Raw genomic sequence first — 21,295 nt, forward strand, 5'->3', positions numbered from 1 at the left:
TGTTTATGTGAGGGCATGTGACTCAGGAAGAAAAAGTGAGTCTTCACTTCTGTTAGAGTAATTAGAGTGAGCACAAGTGTGTCTTGGCATGAGAGTCTGCATTTGAGATATGATTGTGCACTGCTTAGGTCGATCATTGATAATAGCAGGTGTGACATAAATTGGGGCAATGCATTGAACAGTTAGGCCTAGAAGTGTGGTTTAGTTTGCTCGAGGACGAGCAAAGGTTTAAGTGTGGGGTGTTGATAATAGGTGAATTTGACTATAATCACACCTTAAATAATCACCTTCTTGTGTAGTTTTAATGCTAAAAGTGATAACAAAATGCTCTTATTAGTGCTTTTCATGATTTGCAGGTGATATATGTATAAGGAAGGCTAAGGAGCAGTTTTGAAATCAAAATTGGAGAAAAGAGGCCAAATGTGTAAATTCCCAATGAAGCTACGCCCTGCCAGCCCTTAGGATTCAGAAAAATGGTTTGGCCGCGGTTCTACCGCGACCGCGGCAGAACCGCGGTGGAAGGCAGCTTCAGAACTTTAGAGATTCAGAGAGGGTGATTGGCCGCGGTTCTACCGCGACCGCGGCAGAACCGCGGCAGGCGCAGAAAAGTTCAGGGGTTAAAGTGTCAAATACGGGATTTTTAGACCTAAACCCTATTTAAAACATTAGACTTCGCCCAATAGAGGCATGTATTGATTTTTAGGGTTTCTTAGCAAGGAAAACCATTGTGAGAGAATACTCCAAACATCTTTCTTCTTTACTTTTGATTTTTATGATGAATTCTATCTTAGTTTATTTTCCCATAGCCATGAGTAGCTAAATTCCTTGTCTAAGGTTTTGATGGAACCTATTGGGTGATGAACTTCTTGTTTATGTGAATACAAATTGCTCATTTAATCTCTATTTGTTCAACTTCGTATTTGTTGTAGTTAATTGACAAGATCCTCAATTAGCTGTGCCTATTTAGTGTGCATAACTTGGAAAAGAGTGCATATTTAGGGTATTGTTGAACAACACCACTCCTAGATCATTAGAGGAATCTATAATTGCGGGTTTAAAGGCGGGATTAGGGATAACGAAGCCCTGGGTGTAATTTAAAGTGAATCGTGCTAAATAAAGTAAGCTAGTGTATCTCGGGAGAGTGCAATAGTAAATTACTGTGATTACTCGGGAGAGATTTACGGTAAGATTAGCGTTCATGATTGATAGAGATGTGTTGGTAAATTTGTATGAGCATAAACAGAAGGGATTCCATCAATAGGGGAAATCATTGCCTTAGCTTTTTATCATAATTGTTTACAACCTTATTAGTTTAGTTTACAGCTATTTAGTTACTTGCAAGCGTAGTTGTTAAAGAACATTCAACTGAGATTTGAATATTTGGGAAGCTGGTTCTGAAGAATTAGTGGGTCTGAAGATAGTTGTTGATAGGTTAACTCTCTGTGGATTTGACCCTGGGCGTAATACTCGGGTTATATTTGCAACGTCCGCAGAGTCCTTTTTATAAGGCATAGTTGGGCGTGATCAGTAAGCATATACACGAATTAGCTTGAGTCGTGCTGGGCACTGTCCTAAGAAACTATTTCAGCAGTGTGAAATATTTCTCCAGGATTAAACAAGCTTACCTCTATTTTATATAGAGGATACAGGAATCAGCAAAGTATTTATATTACAATAATCCAACAAGATTGAAAAAGAGAATAGGACAAAGAAAATTTATAAGAAAAATTGGAAATAAGAGAAGCTAAGAGAGGAAGAGAAGAAGGCTAAGTAAAAAAGCACTTCTGATGGGATGATTATTGAGCAACCAAATGATGGCTATTTATACTTGAAATTGCATGTAAATTTGTAGTGCATGGCAAGAAAGTGGCTAATCAAGTTTGCCACTTGGCATAGTTTTCTAGAAGGCTAAGACATTTTTGCCACAGCTCTACCATGGGATGTGATGACGGACATGATTATCAGCCTCCATGCCCGAATAACATTGTTGATGTTGTTTGCAACAAATTTATTTGTGATACAAAAATAAATTGCAACCACAATATAAATATGAAAAAACATAATTTTATTGATAAAATGATGCGGGTACAATTCTGTTTGTTCCCTTGATTCTTCTCTCTAGATCTTTCTCCGTGATTCGAGGGCTTAACCAGCGTATTTCTCGGACGTAGGATGATGCAAACTTCCTTAGGATATATTTGATCTCCATGAAAAGGAAGAACATACGTTGATCACTTCGCTGGCTTTGAGAAAGACAATATTTGATGTCTTTAATCTCTTTATGAATATTCCATGAAATTTTATGGAATTTCGAGATGCTTTCAAGGGAATATGTGGCCCCCTTTTATAGGTGTAGCTAGGGATTTGGGTATAGTACCCTTCAAGCTAGGGATTCAGGTAGAGTAGCCTCCAAGTTAGGGTTTCAGATAGAGTAGTCTCCAACAAACCTCTATGGACTCTATTTGTAGTATCATAAATTTAGGATCAAAACCCAAATTTCGTATGGATTGTATTCGATAAAATTTTGATGTCTACAAATGTCTCTAAAGCAGTATGGGAAGCCTTGGGTATACCTGAAGGTGATGGGGGCGATTATGACATTACTTGGTCTAATGCTTAGTGCATCATTATAGTATTTACCTTATTATTCAAATATGATGATTGTGTGCATACGCAGATTATGTATAATATTTTGCAAAGACATATGAGATTATGTTCGTATAAACTTTCTAAATCATTGCAATATGAAAATCCATGCCTATGAAAGAGACATAATTAGTGAAATCTGGAAAACAAGACTAATCCTCTCTCAATCTAAACCTACTACAGTCTGACCAAAATCAAATTAAAACACATGAAATTTTTACTTTGCCACAGTGCCAAAGTTATTTACACACCCAGAAAAAGAAAAGTTATTTACATTAAAAAGTCAACCAACTAAAAACTACTCCTAGTTATCCCTTCAAAGTAGGAACTATATTCGGTAACTCACATTAATATTAATTTTTATTCCTATTTTATGTATATTTATTGTATTATATGATAACTAAACAAATCTTTTTTTTTTCCCTCTGTCTTCTACCATAAACCTACCCACACACTTCACAAACCCTTCCCTCTCTCTTAAATCTGCTTCAATTCCTCTTGTTTGGATTTTAGGGTATGTTTGTTTGAGAATGACGGAAAAGCCGGAAATTGTAGAAAGCAGCAACGGGGTAATCTTGGACCCTTTGTCTGTTTATGATTTTACCGATGATGCTTTACTAAATCTGTCATCAGAGAGAAGAGTAGTAGAAATTAGTCCTGATTGTGGTGCGGAATCTTCCATTGACAGAAAAAAAAAACCACACAATGCTACTGAATCTCCAGATAATGCAATCCCTAATAAATCTGTTGGGCAAATTTCCACTACAAGAAGAATAACCCGCTCTCAGACGCCTCATAATGGAGCAGCTGAGCCTACTGTGAAGAAATCACTAAATTACCCTAGAGCTGTAAGAGGTAAATTAGTTGGAAAACATGTTAAAAGGAGGAAGCTTGTTAATGCTGCTGCCAAAAATAAGAGTAAATCTGTACAGATCCGTGAAGTTATTGGATCAAAAAAGAGAAAGTTGGAGGGACAAGCTCCTAGCTCCTCCTCCAATTTGAAGGTATGTTATTTCTCAACCCTTTTCACTGGTTTATTTGTGTTTAATGTATTTGTATGTGGTCTTCCTGAGCCGACGGTCTATCGGAAACAACATCTCTGCCCCATCAGGGTAGGAGTAAGGTCTGCGTACACACTACCCTCCCCAGACCCTACTTTGTGGGATTTTACTAGGTGGTTGTTGTTGTATTTGTATGTGTATATTGTCTATGTAATTCTAATATGCTGAATGTATATTAATAGTATATGATGTGTATGCATAATGTATATATTACTGTCTGCAGCAATATTAATTGTATATGTTATGTATAGACTTTTTAGGTGCATACACAACTATTACAGTGTGTATACTTTGTGTATAGTCAACAATATTAAGAATACAGGTGCTACTTCATGAATTTTTTTAATTGTTCACTAACATCAATTGAACTTTTTTGGAATGCAGACTTGGGATTTCTACATTCCACCAAACAAACATTTTCACACGCGTATAAGTTCACACACAAATTGTGAAGTCGTTAAATTGTTGAAGAGCAAATTGGATGATAGACAGCTCCAGATCTTCAGGGGGACTGCGTTCGGGTATTTTCTTGATTTGCCTACTGTAGTTGTACAGAACCAGCTTGTACATTCCCTATTGCTCAGGCAGGTGGTCCCAAAAAAAGAGGACGAACTGTGGTTTAAAGTGAACGGGACCAAGTTGCGTTTTGGACTGGCAGAACTAGGGATTATTACTGGTTTGAAATGTTGTGGTGATGCTGATAAGGGCTATGAATCTAGTAGTACTAATAATAGGTTGATGGATATGTACTTTTCTGGACTTGAAAAAGTACCCAAGCAATCATTGATTGACTGCTTCCTTGAAAAGAGATGGAGGTCGGACGAGGATGCGGTCAAGATTGCTGTGTTGTATTTCATACACACATTCTTGTTCTCAACTGGGTCTAGGGCATTCATCACGAAGGCTGATTTTGATATTGTTGAGAGCGGGGAGTATGAGACATTCCCTTGGGGTATACTTGTATTTAGAGCCATGGTGGAGACCATGAACAATAGGTTGTGGACCGGTCTAAAGATGTATAGGCTTGGGGGTTTACCTTTGGCTATTCAGTGCTGGTTCTATGAGTGCTGCACCTATGTTGATGGCAAGTGGGCTCACCGGATTGAAAACAAAGTGCCCCGTATTCTTAATTGGAAAATTCGGAGGCAACCGACCTTGAACGAGTTGTCTAGTGGGATCTTCAAGATGAGTGGGCACAAGGTAAGTCAATATGCATAATCTGTAATACGCAGTATAGTAAATGTATATGCAGTGTATACAGCATGTGAAATAAATGTATATGGTACAAATCCTAAATATTCCGTGGGCTGTTTTTCATCTATTTTCATCTACTCATTCAAATTCTTTTCTTTATGTAGTTGAAGTTGAAGAATGTTTCTCCTACAGAGTTTGAGCAAATTCACTTGGATTTGCCTGAATCATCTGGAATTCCAAATGATAAGGAGGTGGATTCGTCTGAGCTTCCTGAATTTCATCCTAGTGATGATGACTTTAGCACTCCGCCTCCTAAAAGAAGCAAAAATCGGCCGAAGACTAAATCGGATCCCCCAGTGAACAATTTGGAGATGAGTGATGAGATCCAACGGCTGTCGGATGGGCAGTCGGAGTTGAAGAGTGATATTCAAAAGGTATGGTCAATTCTGTCTATGTTTTAGTTTAACATTTAAGTTTATATACACACAAACGGCTGTTTCATTTTGTTTTTGTTTTGTTTTCTTAGGTCCTTAAAGCAACCGAGTCTCTTAAGGAACAAATGATGGCGTCATTTGCAGATGTCTTTAAAGCAATTGAGTCTTTGTCAAAGAAACAACCAGAAAAGGATGATTCAGAAGTATTGCACATAGAATTGATCCCTTTTTTGTTTTTACTGGAGTGCACTAATATTCTGTGCCATTTTCAGCATATTATTGTAGTTTATGCTGTTCTTTTTTTCTTTTCATTTTTTGACAGATTGATGGAAGAGATGGCCACCATGACAGACATGGTGATGGTGATTCCGGCGGTTTTAACGCTAATGATGACCATGGTAGTGACGGCCCAGATCATGGTAAGGACTCCATCGGTGACAAGGAGAATACTGAGGAAGGCAATGTTGAGGCCATGGATGGATGATGATTTGACTTAATGTAATAAGCAGGTTGTTGAGATTGCAGAATCCGTCACGGGGGACAAGAAAGATAGAGCAGCCTAGTGCAAGCAGCTGTACTGTTTGAATCCTTGTCCAATTTGGAACTGGCATAAACAAGTTAGGATTTTTCAAATCAATAAGAAGGTCTTGCCTATTTAATCCGCACCAGTGGTGACTATTTCTACTGGATGGTACGATAGACGTGCAGTCAATGAGAGTGACACCATGGGGTGTAATGCAGACCCTGGTTGTCGATTGGTCTTCATGTCCAAATAATATGGTTGCTGCTCAAAAGCTGTGTCTGGAAAGTCTTAGGAGTTTCTGCAATTGAATGAGGCAAGCTGATTGGTCAAGAGTTTGCTTTTGTGCTTTTGTAGTCCCGTACATTTCGACCACGAAAGCATTTATGCTGTGTTTATATGTAAATTTTATTGGCTTAGTTCTATGTAATCATAAGATATTCATACCTTAAGTATTAAGGTGGAAAGACCTACAATTATTCGTACTGGCAAAATAGATTCCTAACTAAAGCAGTGTAAGAAGTACCAAAATTCCATGAATTGAAGGCTTATATTCTATTCTACTGCACTATATTTTCTTTTCCAACAGTCAAATTAAGGAGTACTCATGGAGAAACATTAACTTCAGTAGCGGTATAATTGATATCACTTTAAAAGGATATTGCAACAAAATCAAGACTCTAGTTGTTATTATCTATTAGATTGTGCATACAAGATATGCAGATGCTAGAATACAAGTTAATTTGTTTATTGACCAGATGAAACAATTTGTTGTTGTATTACTTACTATACAGAGAAATATAAAATTGTTTTCAGCGACTAAAGGGTCCAAGACAATAAAATAACCCATCAAGTCCTTGTCAAGATTAATTAGGTTTAGGCCGTGGGGTTAAGGTTGAAGAGAGACTCTAATTTAGATACCATTTATAGAAAAAAGAGCCGTGATGGTCAAGGAAAGTAAAGAACTTATAAGTAAAATATGTTCGATTCATTTACGACAAATAATGAAGGAACTATGAGAACAGTACTCAACTAGATCGTCTGACTGCTAAACTACTCAGCTATATACTACTTAATTATAACAAATTTTCATGCCTTGAGCAGAATATTGGCGTTTTGTCTGACCAGAGCACTATATAAACCAGTTAGATCATCCCAGTCTCCACACAACCAACACTTAACAACAAAACCAGAAAAGAGAAGAGGAACAAAAACCATGAAGAACTCTAGCATGGGAACATCACTTCTCTTGTTACTGGTTTTTGCCACTCTTACTTACTGCTCGGATGCAAGATTACAGGCATGTCAGCCGAGTGGAAAAATCAGGGGCATAAAGCCACCTCCAGGACAATGCAACCCGGAAAATGACTCAGATTGTTGCAAACAAGGCAAGATGTACACCACTTACAAATGTTCGCCTTCTGTGACTGGCAACACCAAGGCTGTTTTAACCTTAAATAGCTTCCAAAAGGGCGGAGATGGGGGTGGACCATCGGAATGTGATAACCAATACCATTCTGATGATACTCCAGTTGTTGCCCTTTCAACCGGATGGTACAGTGGAGGAGATAGGTGCCTTAACTATATCACCGTAAGTGCTAATGGCAAAAGTGTGAAGGCTAAAGTGGTAGATGAGTGTGACTCTACCATGGGATGTGATGACGAACATGATTATCAGCCTCCGTGCCCGAATAACATTGTTGATGCCTCTAAAGCAGTGTGGGAAGCCTTGGGTATACCTGAAGGTGATTGGGGCGAGTATGACATTACATGGTCTGATGCTTAGTGCGTAATTACTAGCAGAACAGTACTACATGTATGATAATGTGAATATCTGAATTATCTCTAATATGTACATTTAAATCTATTGAAGTGCTGTACTTTCTTGCGACGTGAGATAGCAAACTTGTATCTATTTGTATGTTATATTGTTTCTCCATTGAATGGTTAGAGACATAAAAGACACATCCAAGGCTCTCAAAGCATTGAATAATTACTGAGGAACAGATTTCAAACTCAGGCAGACATATCAGTCCAATGAAAACAAGAAATAATAGAAGTATGTCTTCCACCACAAGATCAAGAAAAAATTCGCCAATTTCATGGAACAGTCTGTTTCTAGAAGACAAACCACAATATGTTACACGCGCTGGCTGAAGCCTCCAGCATGAATTGAACTACTACTAAAGTAGAAAGGCAGATTCAAGTTAACTGCAAAAAAAACTCCTATATCACTACAATCTAAGGTGCTGCTGATGGTTATAATAACATGTCTCATGTCAAGATGGTAGGACTGGAGAAATCAGAACATAATATATACAGTGCTCACTCGTCTACCTACATATGAAGTAGTCATCCTCGCATCAAATCAATGTCAATATGGCCTGTTTGTAGATCCATCTGCCTTGAACTAGGCCATACTCCCATTGAAGAGGATGGTGTAAGATTCTGGTTCGATAGAGCATCAGCTGGATTTACAGAATTGCCAGTGGTTTGAAGATCTGAAGTTCCTGCGCTTTGTACACTTTCTGCAGCTCTTTTCTTTGCCTTCGAACTTGAGCATAAAAAGCTTCCCACTATTACCTGAAGTCATTCACTTTCAATTTCAGGATTTGAACAGGTAAGTGATAAGCCAAGGGACAAGATAAGAAAGCTTAGCCTCCATATCATCAAGCGAGCAAGCAGTTTAATAGGAAAACCAATTTCGTCATGATCTAGAGATGATAACACAATTATATACAATATCTAAAACAAGTCAAACCCTTTTGAGATTCAAAGGTGCATGTGGGTTAGAATGGAAGCAACCTTATTTAGTTTCTTACTAATTCCTAGATGACTTCATCATAGTATCGCGAAGATGGCCAAATACCTAATGATTTCTGTTCAAAGACATGAAATGGAGATCTCGATAAGATGAAAGGCATTGAAAATAATACCTGAATCGGACTTGCTGCAATTAGAAGACCTCCAACTCCACCACCTATCACGCGACCATCTGGATTAGCAAGAGTAACACTAAGGCTACCATTCCTACCCCGAGATCCACTATTATCGCTGACCAAGAAAGAGCCCGATAGACATAATATCTCAAACCGTCCCTGTATGGGATAAGAACACAATTATACTTAATTCAGTACTTAACACAATTATAATCAGTACAAAAGTTCTGGCATCTGCAATCAATAGCTAGGGATAAGTACGATCAGTTTCCTCATTAGTGCAATTTAAATGTCAAACCAAGAAAAAGTGGCTAGTGAATTAAAACATTTATACATAAGAGTTAAGCAAACAACCATGAATTCTACGCCATAAAATTTCTTAATTTATGAGTTAAAAATTCTCCAATTGGATATTAAGGACATAGGCAATTAGCTCTCAAAATCATTTCAGGGTTAATAAAATATCCAAGTAACATTAACAGTTTTATTTCCTATCCATTAGCAAAGAACTCAATTTCACCGTTGCATCTCAAGCAAAGATAAAAACTTCCTGCAGATCAGTCTGAACTATAGACATTTATGCTCTCCACGCAAAAAGATATCAACTTACTGTTATCAGCTTGAAAAATTATATTTTTGGAATCTAATGTTAGTCTTCAGACCTCATATGTAACAGTGCCACCAGAAGTTGATGGCTGACGAAGAGTTACAGTGGAGATGACACCATTTGCTGATAAAATACATATTGATCTAGGCCCTTGTTGCGAAAATGACATTATTTTTGTTGTGATGTCCTGCAGGAAAGCCGCAAATGAACCACTCATTAATATCGTTAGTGCCAGAATTAAAATCAAAATAGAAAAGTAACTGAATGGCTGAAAGAGCACTAATTATGGTAAGCCACAAGCAGTTTTTCCAATTGAAGTTATAACAATATTGTACTGTATTTGTTAATTCAAACATAATTTGACTTTTCACTTTCAAGTGTCAACTATTAAAAGAAACCTCCTAAGATACCTGATTCCAGATTCTCCTTACATACTCAATTTATTAAGCCAACTACAGCTAAAAAGGCACCCATAAACAGCAGAATGGTAGTATGAGAGACTTTCAGAGATGCTTATCAATATATTGAGATTGCAAACCTGTAAAGAAAAATCTTTAGTTGTTTCTACTCAATGACAAGTAAGTTCCAATGCAATAGTTAAGCACAAAAGACGTGTAAACACTTTGCTTTCCACTCTCCCCCTTCCACAAGCAAACGCACCCCAATCCGATGGAGAGAAGCATATAGCAACCAAATAATCCCTTTCATTGCATATGCTCATGTACTGATCAATCTAGGTCCCTGAAGATATCTAGACCAAAATTAAATGATACTAATTCTTTTTCTTTCTTTGCTATTGAGTTCATTATATTACTTCTTTCTCAAGTTCATAGAAAGCCTAACTTTGGAAAATAAACAGGGCGTGGAAAAGTTCATTCCCATGCTCTTACAATTTCCATGTAAAAAGCTGTAATGTCCCAGCATGGTGAAGCGAGAAAAAAATTTAAACAGTAGTTTCAGTCATGCTATCAATGTGATATGCTTATTTACACACTCTAAAACATGTGAATCACATACTTCGCCTACGGCAATCATGATGACATGCGGGGTAAAACCAATTCCAGCTGTATTGGACAACCATCCACCTAGCAAAAGAATCAACCATTATAAGACAATCAAACGGCAAGTTGGCAACCAAAGAAACATAACAGCTGCAGGAATTTCGGAAAATTCTCAATGGATAGAAAACAATACTCACATTGATGAATAACACTGATACTTAACAAAGGAAGAAAAGAATTTTATGAAATTTCAACCTTGTGTAGAAAGTACATTTTACTTTCTTTAGGACAATTATTGAATTTGGTGGTTCAGATTTTCCACTCTGAAGCCTCATGTGACTATAAAATGCTTCTGTGTACTTATCAGATCAATATGCTTTATCATCCTTTTACATATCTATCTATCTTATATGAGGTAGCTTTATTGCAAGAAAAATCCATCCACTATTCAGGAAGACACAATGATGAGCAAAATCATAATGATGCAGATAGCCAACTGCAAAAAGGAATATTTTGTGGCCTAAGAGGACTGCAAAGAAGCAAGCTGGTAGAGCTTCCTCGATCAGATAGTTCTAGATTAAACAAAGAACTTAACAAAAAACTCCTAAGAGTACTAAACAAATATATCAGGTGACTACCATTTAACTACTCAAATTGCCAGGATCCATGGAAATGCAAACTAAAGGGAGAAATTACCAAAAGACGCAAGTTGCTGCTTTCGTCCAGTCCCTGGTGGCCTTCCTCTACCCCTCTTCTGAGTTGGAATTAATGTCATCGCCTGAGTAGACGGAGGTGGAGTCAATCCCAATGACGTCGCCCCTTGAGCTCCATACTTCCGAGGCCTACCCCTCTTTCTGCGCACAGGCTCACCTTGTGGCAATGCTGATGATGCACCAATACTACCTCTAGGGGATATCGTCGAAGAAGGATCCACTACTAGTGTTTGTGGAATCGAAGAGCCACTACTACTAGATTGAAAGGGAATATTGGCAGTAGGTAATGAAGGATTAATGCTTGGTGATCCCTGTAAACCAGGGGCATTCCCACTCATCCCTCTTTGCATATAGTAAGGAGCGGAACCAGGTAACATCATACCTTCCCTTCGATCCATACATTTATTTCTTTTTTCAGAACTCCAAAAACAATAAATCCCCTTTAAACAGTTATTTAAATCTCAAAGGAAAGGGGATCAAAGTCACAGCTCTTTGTGCTAAACATTAAAGGTGGTCTTCACAACATGAAAACCAGTAAAAGTTGCAGCCTTGGATAAATGGCATAAAAAGACTGAACTTCCTAAAACACTGAACTGAACTTTACTATGCACATTCAAGATTTCCTTAAAGCCTCCCAATTAGTGCAAAATCTGAAAAGATTTTAAGACTATGTTAGTGACATGAAGTTAAGAAATAGCAACATAAACTAGGCATATAGATAAAAGTAGAAACACACTAAAGTAAGAGAATGAAAGTGAAAGAGCCCTGAGTTACTAAATTCAACAGATAAACAAAAGAAGAGGCTAAGAGACATGTGCATGGGAAGAGAAATGCAAGTTCAAAGCAAAAGGGCTAAGATAAACAAGAAAGAACACAAGAAAAAGAATACAAGAACTTTTAGCAGCTTACCAAACCAATTAGAAAAGGAAAGGGGCTTCACATTTAAGACAAATGCAAAAATAAACAGATGCTAAACTAATATATTAGTCTGGTCCATTTTCACCTTACCATTCAAAACCAACCCTTAATTAAACACCAAGTTCTGCTTCATGGCCAAAATCCCACAAACCATTTAAACAGAAAAAACCAAAAACCAACAAAGAAATCAATGTCATTGCATCAGGAACAAGAACCCCAGTAATAAAAATCCATTCTTGATATTGCAAATTGAATAAAGATCACAACTTTATGATATTCTTGCCAATGAAACTGACACCAAATTGATTAAAATGCAAAAAGTAGGTGAACCTTTTGGAAAAAAAAAAAGGTTTAAAGCATAGAGAAAGAACGAGGGGGGAAATGGTGAAGTTAGTATAACCTGTGACAAGTCCTTATCTGAAATGAAAATGGAAATTCAAATGTGGGGTAGAGAGAGCTATTTCTGTTTCGGTTTCAGAAGGTATAGATATGTGTTGTGTCATTGTGTGGTATGTGAGAGAGAAATTGAGTGATGCCAATTTGTTTGAGCAAAGTTTCTGAAGATTGAATTGAAGAGAGAGTACATGCGCTCTCTCAAACCTGAAAAAAGGCGCTGAGTGGATAATGCCGATATTTATTGCGCCCAAAAATTAATTTAATAACGACTTTTCAATTTGCATGTCCATTTCCACGCGCAGTGTGTGACGCGTTAGCACGCGCACCTTTTTAACTGTCGTCATAATGTTCACTTTTGACCCTGAAGTTTGGGAACATTGCCAGTTTGCCACTTAAGAGCTTTTTGGTTGACAAATAAGTTATGAAAGATTGTGATGGAAGGAATTAGTAATACATGAATTATAATTTCAAATTATTTTTTGTTGGATATTTGATTGTCTAAAAATAGAATGTACGGTAAAATTTAATATATGATTTATTTTGTTAAATTTAATAAAATTGAAAGGTGTTGATGTTGAGTATGAGAAAAAGATAATGGACAATTTTGTCTTTTGGTGTTTAATTTATCCATATATTGTTATTTCTTGTTTATATTAAGTACAAAATAATACACAAATTGGTGTATTAAGTTATATCAAGATTAACTATGCATGATTCAAATATTAATCAAACACCGGATAAGACAATTAGGGGCGAAGCTACAGTGCCGGGAGCGGGCTCGCCCGAGCCCGGTAGCTTTGATTCGAACCTTGTTTTTGTATTAAAAATTTATTGAATATGTATAAATTATTAATTTAAAACCCAGTAAATTAAAACGATTAGAACCTCGAACCCATAAATTTTAAATCCTGGCTTCGCCTCTAAAGACAATACCAAATTTTATATCTTCATAGATTTTTTTCATCCATTTCATATAGTCCTAAGGTGTTGAGTGGTTACTTGCTTTTAGAGCATCCTGTTACGAAAATCTGGGATTATAACACATTGATTACGCTAACATGGGATTAAAGTATTTGAGTTATGAAATTCTATGTGCTTATCTCTTGCTTATTCATAATATAAGTTAAAAATTTAAAGTGGTAAAGAAGTTTTCTTATCTCTCCACAATGACAAATAACTTATCCTTCGTTATAAATACATATTGCACGTAAACAATTACTCATATCTATGTTTTTCCTTCTATAAAAGAAGGCACAAAATGTAACCAAAAAAAAAAAAAATTAAAGAACAAACCCAAGAAGTACCTAAAGAATAAAAGTTTGGGATGGGCGAGAAAGCAAATGATACTAATTAATAAATCACATGGAGCTGACGTTCGAGGATGATGTTTGCTCAAAAGTTATCACATACCTTATGAGTATAAAACAATGATAATAGGTGAATTTGACTATAATCACACCTCAAATAATCACCTTCTTGTGTAGTTTTAATGCTAAAAGTGATGACAAAATGCTCTTATTAGTGCTTTTCATGATTTGTAGGTGATATATGTATAAAGACGGCTAATGAGCAGTTTTGGAGTCAAAAATGATGAAAAAGAGGCCAACTGTGAAATTTCCTAAGTGACCCGTGCAAAAACAGGCCGAAGATTCAGAGAACTGGATCCATCGCGGTTCCACCGCGACCGCGGCAGAACCGCGGTGGGAAGCAGCTGCAGAAGTTCAGAGATTCCGCGAGGGTGTTTGGCCGCGGTTCTACCGCGACCGCGGCAGAACCGCGGCAGGCGCAGAAACTTCTGGGACCAAAGTATCAATTACGGGATTTTTAGACCTAAACCCTATTTAAAACATTAGACTTCGCCCAAGAGAGGCATGTATTGATTTTTTAGGTTTCTTAGCAAGGAAAACAATTGTGAGAAAGTACTCTAAACATCTTTCTTCTTTTCTTTTGATTTTATGATGAATTCAAGCTTAGTTTATGTTCCCACAGTCATGAGTAGCTAAATTCCTTGTCTAAGGCGTTGATGGAACCTATTGGGTGATGAACTTCTTGTTTATGTGAATACAAATTGCTAGTTTAATCTTTATTTGTTCAACTTCGTGTTCGTTGTAGTTAATTGACAGGATCCTCAATTAGCTGTGCCTATTTAGTGTGCATAACTTGGAAAAGAGTGCATATTTAGGGTATTGTTGAACAACACCACTCCTAGATTATTAGAGGAATCTATAATTGCGGGTTTAAAGGCGGGATTAGGAATAACGAAGCCTTGAGTGCAATCTAAATTGAATTGTGCTAAATAAAGTAAGCTAGTGTATCTCGGGAGAGTGCAATAGTAAATTACTGTGATTACTCGGGAGAGATTTACGGTAAGATTAGCGTTCATGATTGATAGAGATGTGTGGGTAAATTTGTATGAGCATAAACAGAAGGGATTGCATTAATAGGGGAAATCATTGCCTTAGCTTTTTCTCATAATTGTTTACAACCTTTAATTTTTACTTAGTTACAGCCATTTAGTTATTTGCAAGCTAGTTATTAAAGAACACTCAACTGAGATTCGAATATTTGGGAAGCTGGTTCTGAAGACTTAGTGGGTCTGAAGATAGCAGTTGATAGGTTAACTCTCTGTGGATTCGACCCTGGGCGTAATACTCGGGTTATATTTGCAACGTCCGCAGAGTCCTTTTTATAAGGCATAGTTGGGCGTGATCAATAATCTGCAAATGAAAATGCAGACCCCTTAGCATTTGAATGCCATGTCGACATAATAACTTACGTCAAAAGAAAAGAAATTCAAAGATGAATTCTTCCGCCTAACTTTCTGCTTCATATTACTTTTTCTCCTGCAGAGAAACATTGCTTTTCTCTTTGTCTATTTTGTACTTCTTTTGTCTTCTTTCTTTTACTTATGTTCTATTATTTTGTCTTCTCTCTATTCTTTCTTTAACAAACAATATGCTTTGCTCCCATCAATCTCAACCTCAAACCTATATTACATCAAGAAAGAAATTAAAAAAGATTTGTTGTTCTTTGGTGGAGCCTTGACATTATCATTCTAGAAGGCTAATTGAGGCAGTGTAGAGCTTCAGTTTGTCAACACTGACAACTTTGACCAACATGTCCAACGGGTTCTTCGATCCTGGTATCTTTTGTAGGGAAAGAGCTTATTCACTCATCAACTCTCGGATATGATGATACCTCAACTAGATATGCTTCGATCTTGCATGAAACACTGGATTCTTGGCAAGATGAATTGCACTCTGGCTATCACTGAAAAGCTCACAATTGTCCTGCTCTTTACCTAGCTCTTTAAGAAAGCTCTTGAGCCAAATCATCTCTTTTTCAGCTTCTGAGGTTTCCATGTACTCTGCTTTAGTGATAGATAGAGCAACACTTTTCTGAAGTTTGGACATCCAGCTAACAACAGTACCACCCAAGGTGAACACGTAGCCTGTGGTACTTTTTCGACTATCCAAATTGCCGCCAAAATTTGCATCAGCAAAACCTTGTAAGATAATATTGTTCCTTTTAAAATAAAGTGTCATACCTGAGGTACCTTTGACATATCGCAATATCCATTTGACACCTTCCCAATGCTCCTTTCCTGGATCTGACATGTATCTACTGACAACTTCAACTGCATGGACTATGTCAGGTCTAGTGCAAACCATAGCATACATCAAACTTCTTACCGCTGAAGCATATAGAACTTTGGATATGTACTTCCTTTCTTTATCTGTCTTAGGTGATTGGTCCTTTGACAAATTAAGATGGCTTCCGAGTGGAGTGCTTCAGGTCGTTGCATCACGAAAACTGAACCTACTTAGTACCTTCTGTATGTAGTTTTCTTGAGACAATTTTAAGGTTCCTTCAGACATGTCTCTACTAATCTTCATCCCAAGCATTTGCTTGGATGGTCCTAAGTCTTTCATTTCAAACTATTCCGCCATTTGTTGCTAAACCCCGTTGATCTCATTTATGCTAGATCCTGCAACTAGCATATCATCAACGTACAACAGTAAAATGATATAGGATTCATCAAGATTTTTGATATAAAAGGAATGGTCCATCTCACATCGTGCGAAACCATTATTATGCATGAATCCATCAAACTTCTTGTACTTTTGTGGGTGATCTTGTTTCAAACCATACAAACTCTTCTTCAACTTACACACAAGGTTTTCTTAACCAGAAACTTGAAAACCTTCGGATTACTTCTTGTAGATGTCTTCTTCAAGATCACCATGCAAGAAAATAGTTTTAGCATCTAGCTGCTCCAATGCAAATTTTCTGCACCTACGATACTTAGCGCCACCCTGATAGTAGTTAATTTGACTACAGGAGAGAAGACCTCGGTGTAGTCAATTCCTTCCTTCTACTAGAAACCGGTTACTACTAATCGTACGTTGTATCTCTTCTTACCATCATGTTCTTCCTTGACTCTGTACACCCACTTGTTCTGCAATGCCTTCTTTCCTTTTGGTAACTCTGTAAGTATCCATGTTTTATTCTTTTAAAGAGAATTCATCTCTTCTTTCATGGCTAGCTTCCATTATCAGAGTTTATCACCTGCATTGCTTCAACAAAATGCTCTGGTTCTCCAGCATCAATCAGAAGTAAATAGTGGAGAGAGAGAATTAACCTATTTGAAGCATTCGTGACTCTTTTAGATCTCCTTACTGCAGGTTAAAGAGTAACTGATCCCGAATTTGATTTAAGTCCTGATTCCAGATTTAGTTCTGCATTCGGTTCTATCTTTGGTTCCGGTTCTGATCCAGATTCGGCTTCTAGTTCTTCATCTTCAATTTCAGAATCAGTTGTAATCCATCTAGCCACTTCATTTTATGAGATTTCTTCTAACTTAACTGTTTCAGAAGTCTGTTTGCTGGTGCTGGTTGGTTCTACTTCAAGCTTGTCCTTGTACATCACATTTTCATTAAATTTGACATTTCTGCGTCTTAGGATCTTTCTATTCTAATCATCCTAACATTGATAACAAAATTCAGAGGTACTTGTGGCTCGTTCATTCAGGATTCTATTCATCTTCTTAGAAACGCCATTTTGTTCCGGTGTTTTAGGAACTGTCTTGATCATTTTGATCTCATTCTCAGAGCAGAATGCTTTGAACTCTTGACTATCATACTCTCCTCCATTGTTAGACTTCAGACATTTTAACTTTAGACTAGTCTGATTTTCAACTTCACTTTTCCATCTTTTAAAGGTAACAAACACATCAAATTTATTTTTCAGAAAATAAACCCATACCTTTCTTGTGGAATCATCAATGAAGGTGACATAATAGCGTGAGCCTCCTAGAGAAGTTACAGGAGCTGGTCCTTACACATCTATATGCACTAGTTCCAGCTTCTCTTTCTTTGGCGTCCTTCCCGTCTTTGAGAAACTAACTCTCTTTTGTTTCCCGTAAATGAAATCTTCGCCCAAACCCAATTTAACATGCTTTAGGTTTGCCAACTTTTCTTTGGATGCCAACAACTTCATTCCCTTCTCACTCATATGCCCGGGCCTCCGGTGCCATAATATTGTATCATGCCCATGATCACCTGTTGCTATAGTATCTCTCTGTATTGCAGTTGCATACAGTGTTCCCTCCTTGAAGCCTTGTGCCACAACCAAATTTTCTTTGGTTATCTTCCACGATCCGTTGTCGAATGTTGATGTGTATCCTTCACTATCAATCTGACCATAGATATTAGATTTTTCTTGAGGCCAAGAATATGTCGGACATTTTGCAATTTCCATAGCGTCCCTTGTGAAGTCTTTATATGAACTTCACCTTCCCGACAATGTCTAGAGGTTCTCCTTCTGCTAGATAAACCTTACAGAATTTTCCAGCAATATAATTATGCAATAATTTTTTGCATGAGGTAGAGTAAAAGAATGCACCTGAGTCCAGAATCCAAGATTCGACTGGACTATCTGCACAACAAATTAGTGCATCACCGACTTGTTCAGCAATTACATTTGCTGAATTTTCATCCTTCTTCTTCTGTGGTTCTCTACATTTACTGTAGTGACCCTTTTTATCACAATTCCAACAAGTAATGTCCTTGCGATATTTGGATTGATCTCTTCTCCTTGACTTTGATATGCCATGACCATGACTTTGTCCTCTTTGGTTGCTTCTCCCCCTGCTTCCGGTATTAAAAGTAGATCCTGGGGAATCACTTGATTCTCTTCAACGATTATCTTTGCTTAGAACCAAGTCACTAATATCATTCAATTTGAGTTTGCTCTTTCCCGATGAACTGCTAACTGCAGTTACCGTTGCAGACCAACTCTCCATTAGAGATGATAGTAGAACCAATGCCCTGACTTCTTCATCAAATGTTATATTAACAGAACTAAACTGAGTTAATATTATATCAATCTTATTGATATGTTCCGTGACAGATCCACCTTCTGTCATCTTTATGTTGAACAATTGACGCATTAAATAGACTTTATTTAAAGTAGATGGCTTCTCGTACATATTTGATAGCGCCTTCATCTGACATGCAGTGGTCTTCTCGTTAATGATGTTAAACGTCACATTTCGTGTTAGCATCAAACGAATCACACCAAGAGCTTGGCGATCCAATAGATCCCAATGCGCTTTGGCCATATTCTCTGGTTTTACCTAGGTCAGAGGTAAGTGTAATTTTTTCTGGTACGAATAATCCTCTATTTGTATTTTTCTGAATCCAAAATCTTTGCCATTGAACTTGTCAATCTTAACCTTCCCTTCTTTCGATGCCATTTTTCACAACCAAAAAAAAAAAATTATGTGAATAGTGCCTGTAAATAGTAACGACGAATACTATTCCATGTAAGGAAAAATATCCCAACCATATAAGGTAGACAATAATCACTATTGGCGAACAGTACTATCACTATTAATGAATAGTACTTCACTGTTGTGAATAGTAGTGTTAGTAATGATGATCAATAGTATCGCACTATTCTTGTGAATAGTACCTGCACCAATACCGTACTTTTCTACCAAAATTATACTGTCTGTGCTCTGATACCAGTTGTCGGGAAGCGTATCAGGCTAATAGAAGGGAAAAATATTTAAAAGAGAAAAGTAATAAATTGTACAAGACAAGATTTACGTGGTTCGACAATTTTTACGTACTCCACGACCACACAAAGTATAACTCTTTTTAATTGAAGAGGAAGAAGAAGTTGAGGGATGATCTGTAAATAAAAATGCAGACCCCTTTTATAGGCATTTGAATGCCCTGCCGACGTAATAACTTATAAGAAAATAATTCAAAGATGAATTCTTCCAGCTAACTTTCTGCTTCATATTACTTTTTCTCCCACAGACAAACATTGTTTTTCTCTTTATTTATTTTATACTTCTTTTGTCTTCTTTCTTTGACTTTTCTTTCTTTTGTTTTGTTTTCTCTCTTTTCTTTCTTTTACAAATCATATGGTTTGCTCCCATCAACTTTAATGTATAGCTTCTTTTATATATACTTGCCATATTACAAGTCTGGTGAAACTTTTTATGTGTAGCTCTTGGAAATTGCAATTATTATTCGCAGCTCAGCATGTCATGGGACTTAATTATCAGAATACATATATAAATTGTTTGACTCAAAAGTTGTTTAACACCTTTTAAGCAAATCAATCAATATAGATAAAGGGGTAAATCATAGTCAACCATAATTAATACTGGATCGAAGAACAGAATCATAAAGATAGAAGAGTCAATTGAAATGACACTTGGGAGGTTTTATTGATTATAGAAATTTGGCCTGCCTCTCCTTGAAGAGGTTCAGGAGATTATAATCAAATTATTTCTTCCCCCTGGTTGAAGGTGGAATCTCTCTCTCTCTCTCTGTGTATAGGCTCAGTCTCTCTTTCGTGGAGTTCTCCCATTATTTCCACCGCTCGTGGATCATTGAGAGCCCCCCTCCCCCTTAAGAGGTTCTTCTGCCCTCTATTTATAGCCCAGAACTTCTCGTGCTCATCATACTTTATTTGGGCCGGGTCGGGGAGGTGACCTCCCCTCATGGGGAGGCCTCGACCTCAACGCTTATGTCGTAAATAGCAGTGATCAGATGAAGTCAAGTTCGTTGATAACTACTGCAGGGTGGCTGGGACGGGATCATTGCCGATGTGATCATGTGGTCAGATTCTGACCAATACATAAACTGCGAAAGCGTAGTTAACACCAGCAAAGATTGTGGGTGATCTTCATTCTCAATCATATATTTCAGTTTTGAGTCCTAAAAATGAAATTATTTTTAGTAGAAAGCGTTTTAATGCCAAGGTGGAGCTTCCTATCACGAATTCAATTAAATCGGGTTCAGAACAAGTACGTACTGAACACTAGATGCAAAATTAATTTTTTTGTTTTAAAAATCTCAGTTTACATGCACCTATATATTTACCTTCTCTTAAATAATTTTTAGAAATATCACGTGCGCGCGCCTCATGGTTTTAAAGCTTTCCTTTAACATCACGTATTGCACGTTAATACGCGGGACCAAAATCTACCGACTTATTAGTTAGTGCAACGATACAAGTACTTCTTTTCAATATTCTCTTTTTTCTCCATTTTAATATTTGCAACTATTATTTATGGCCAAACAAGAGCTACTAATTATTTTATCTGTCAAAAGGTTTTCATTTTCATACCCAACACCCAATCAAATTCAAACTAAAATGGGTGGACCAATTAGTAAGAAAACTTTTGTGCACGGACAATACAAATAACTATATATTATCGACAGGGCGACTCTGATACTATTGGGGTCTAAAGCAAATTTTAAGGAGAGGCCTTAAAAAAAAATTATATATATATATATATATATATATATATATATATATATATATATATATATATATATAATAT

At 37.0% G+C, this 21,295-nt stretch overlaps 2 protein-coding genes and 1 pseudogene across 3 annotated transcripts; 2 read left to right on the forward strand and 1 right to left on the reverse strand.

Moving 5' to 3' along the window:
• Positions 1-7,641, forward strand: part of LOC109242804 — a 22,304-nt pseudogene extending 14,663 nt beyond the window's left edge.
• Positions 3,053-6,426, forward strand: LOC109242805. Its single transcript, XM_019409666.1, has 5 exons — positions 3,053-3,650; positions 4,092-4,907; positions 5,066-5,335; positions 5,428-5,538; positions 5,658-6,426. Exons 1-5 carry the CDS (start codon positions 3,177-3,179, stop codon positions 5,817-5,819), a joined length of 1,833 nt encoding a protein of 610 aa, XP_019265211.1. The 5' UTR covers positions 3,053-3,176; the 3' UTR covers positions 5,820-6,426.
• A 252-nt stretch (positions 7,642-7,893) lies between the features above and the next one.
• On the reverse strand, positions 7,894-12,635 carry LOC109242806 (AT-hook motif nuclear-localized protein 9-like). 2 transcript variants are annotated; one of them, XM_019409667.1, is made up of 6 exons: positions 12,434-12,635; positions 11,099-11,765; positions 10,419-10,486; positions 9,457-9,588; positions 8,792-8,953; positions 7,894-8,438 (listed from the first exon to the last, which is right to left on the reverse strand). In XM_019409667.1, exons 2-6 carry the CDS (start codon positions 11,511-11,513, stop codon positions 8,208-8,210), a joined length of 1,008 nt encoding a protein of 335 aa, XP_019265212.1. In that variant the 5' UTR covers positions 11,514-11,765; positions 12,434-12,635; the 3' UTR covers positions 7,894-8,207. The 2 variants fall into 2 exon arrangements, with proteins under 2 accessions (XP_019265212.1, XP_019265213.1); XM_019409668.1 differs by lacking the exon at positions 12,434-12,635 and adding an exon at positions 12,124-12,423.
• Between the last annotated feature and the right edge of the window lie 8,660 nt (positions 12,636-21,295).

Source organism: Nicotiana attenuata, unplaced genomic scaffold (genome assembly GCF_001879085.1).
Source record: "Nicotiana attenuata strain UT unplaced genomic scaffold, NIATTr2, whole genome shotgun sequence".
Classification (NCBI taxonomy): Eukaryota; Viridiplantae; Streptophyta; class Magnoliopsida; order Solanales; family Solanaceae; genus Nicotiana; species Nicotiana attenuata.

Coding starts and splice junctions, on each gene's coding strand:
- LOC109242805 (XM_019409666.1), top strand. CDS start 3,177: ATGACGGAAAAGCCGGAAATTGTAGAAAGCAGCAACGGGGTAATCTTG. Junction 4,908..5,065: donor TCAAGATGAGTGGGCACAAG/GTAAGTCAATAT, acceptor TTCTTTATGTAG/TTGAAGTTGAAGAATGTTTC. Junction 5,539..5,657: donor CAGAAAAGGATGATTCAGAA/GTATTGCACATA, acceptor ATTTTTTGACAG/ATTGATGGAAGAGATGGCCA.
- LOC109242806 (XM_019409667.1), bottom strand. CDS start 11,513: ATGGATCGAAGGGAAGGTATGATGTTACCTGGTTCCGCTCCTTACTAT. Junction 10,487..11,098: donor GCAGCAACTTGCGTCTTTTG/GTAATTTCTCCC, acceptor TTCTTTTGCTAG/GTGGATGGTTGTCCAATACA. Junction 9,589..10,418: donor TCATGATTGCCGTAGGCGAA/GTATGTGATTCA, acceptor GCTTTCCTGCAG/GACATCACAACAAAAATAAT.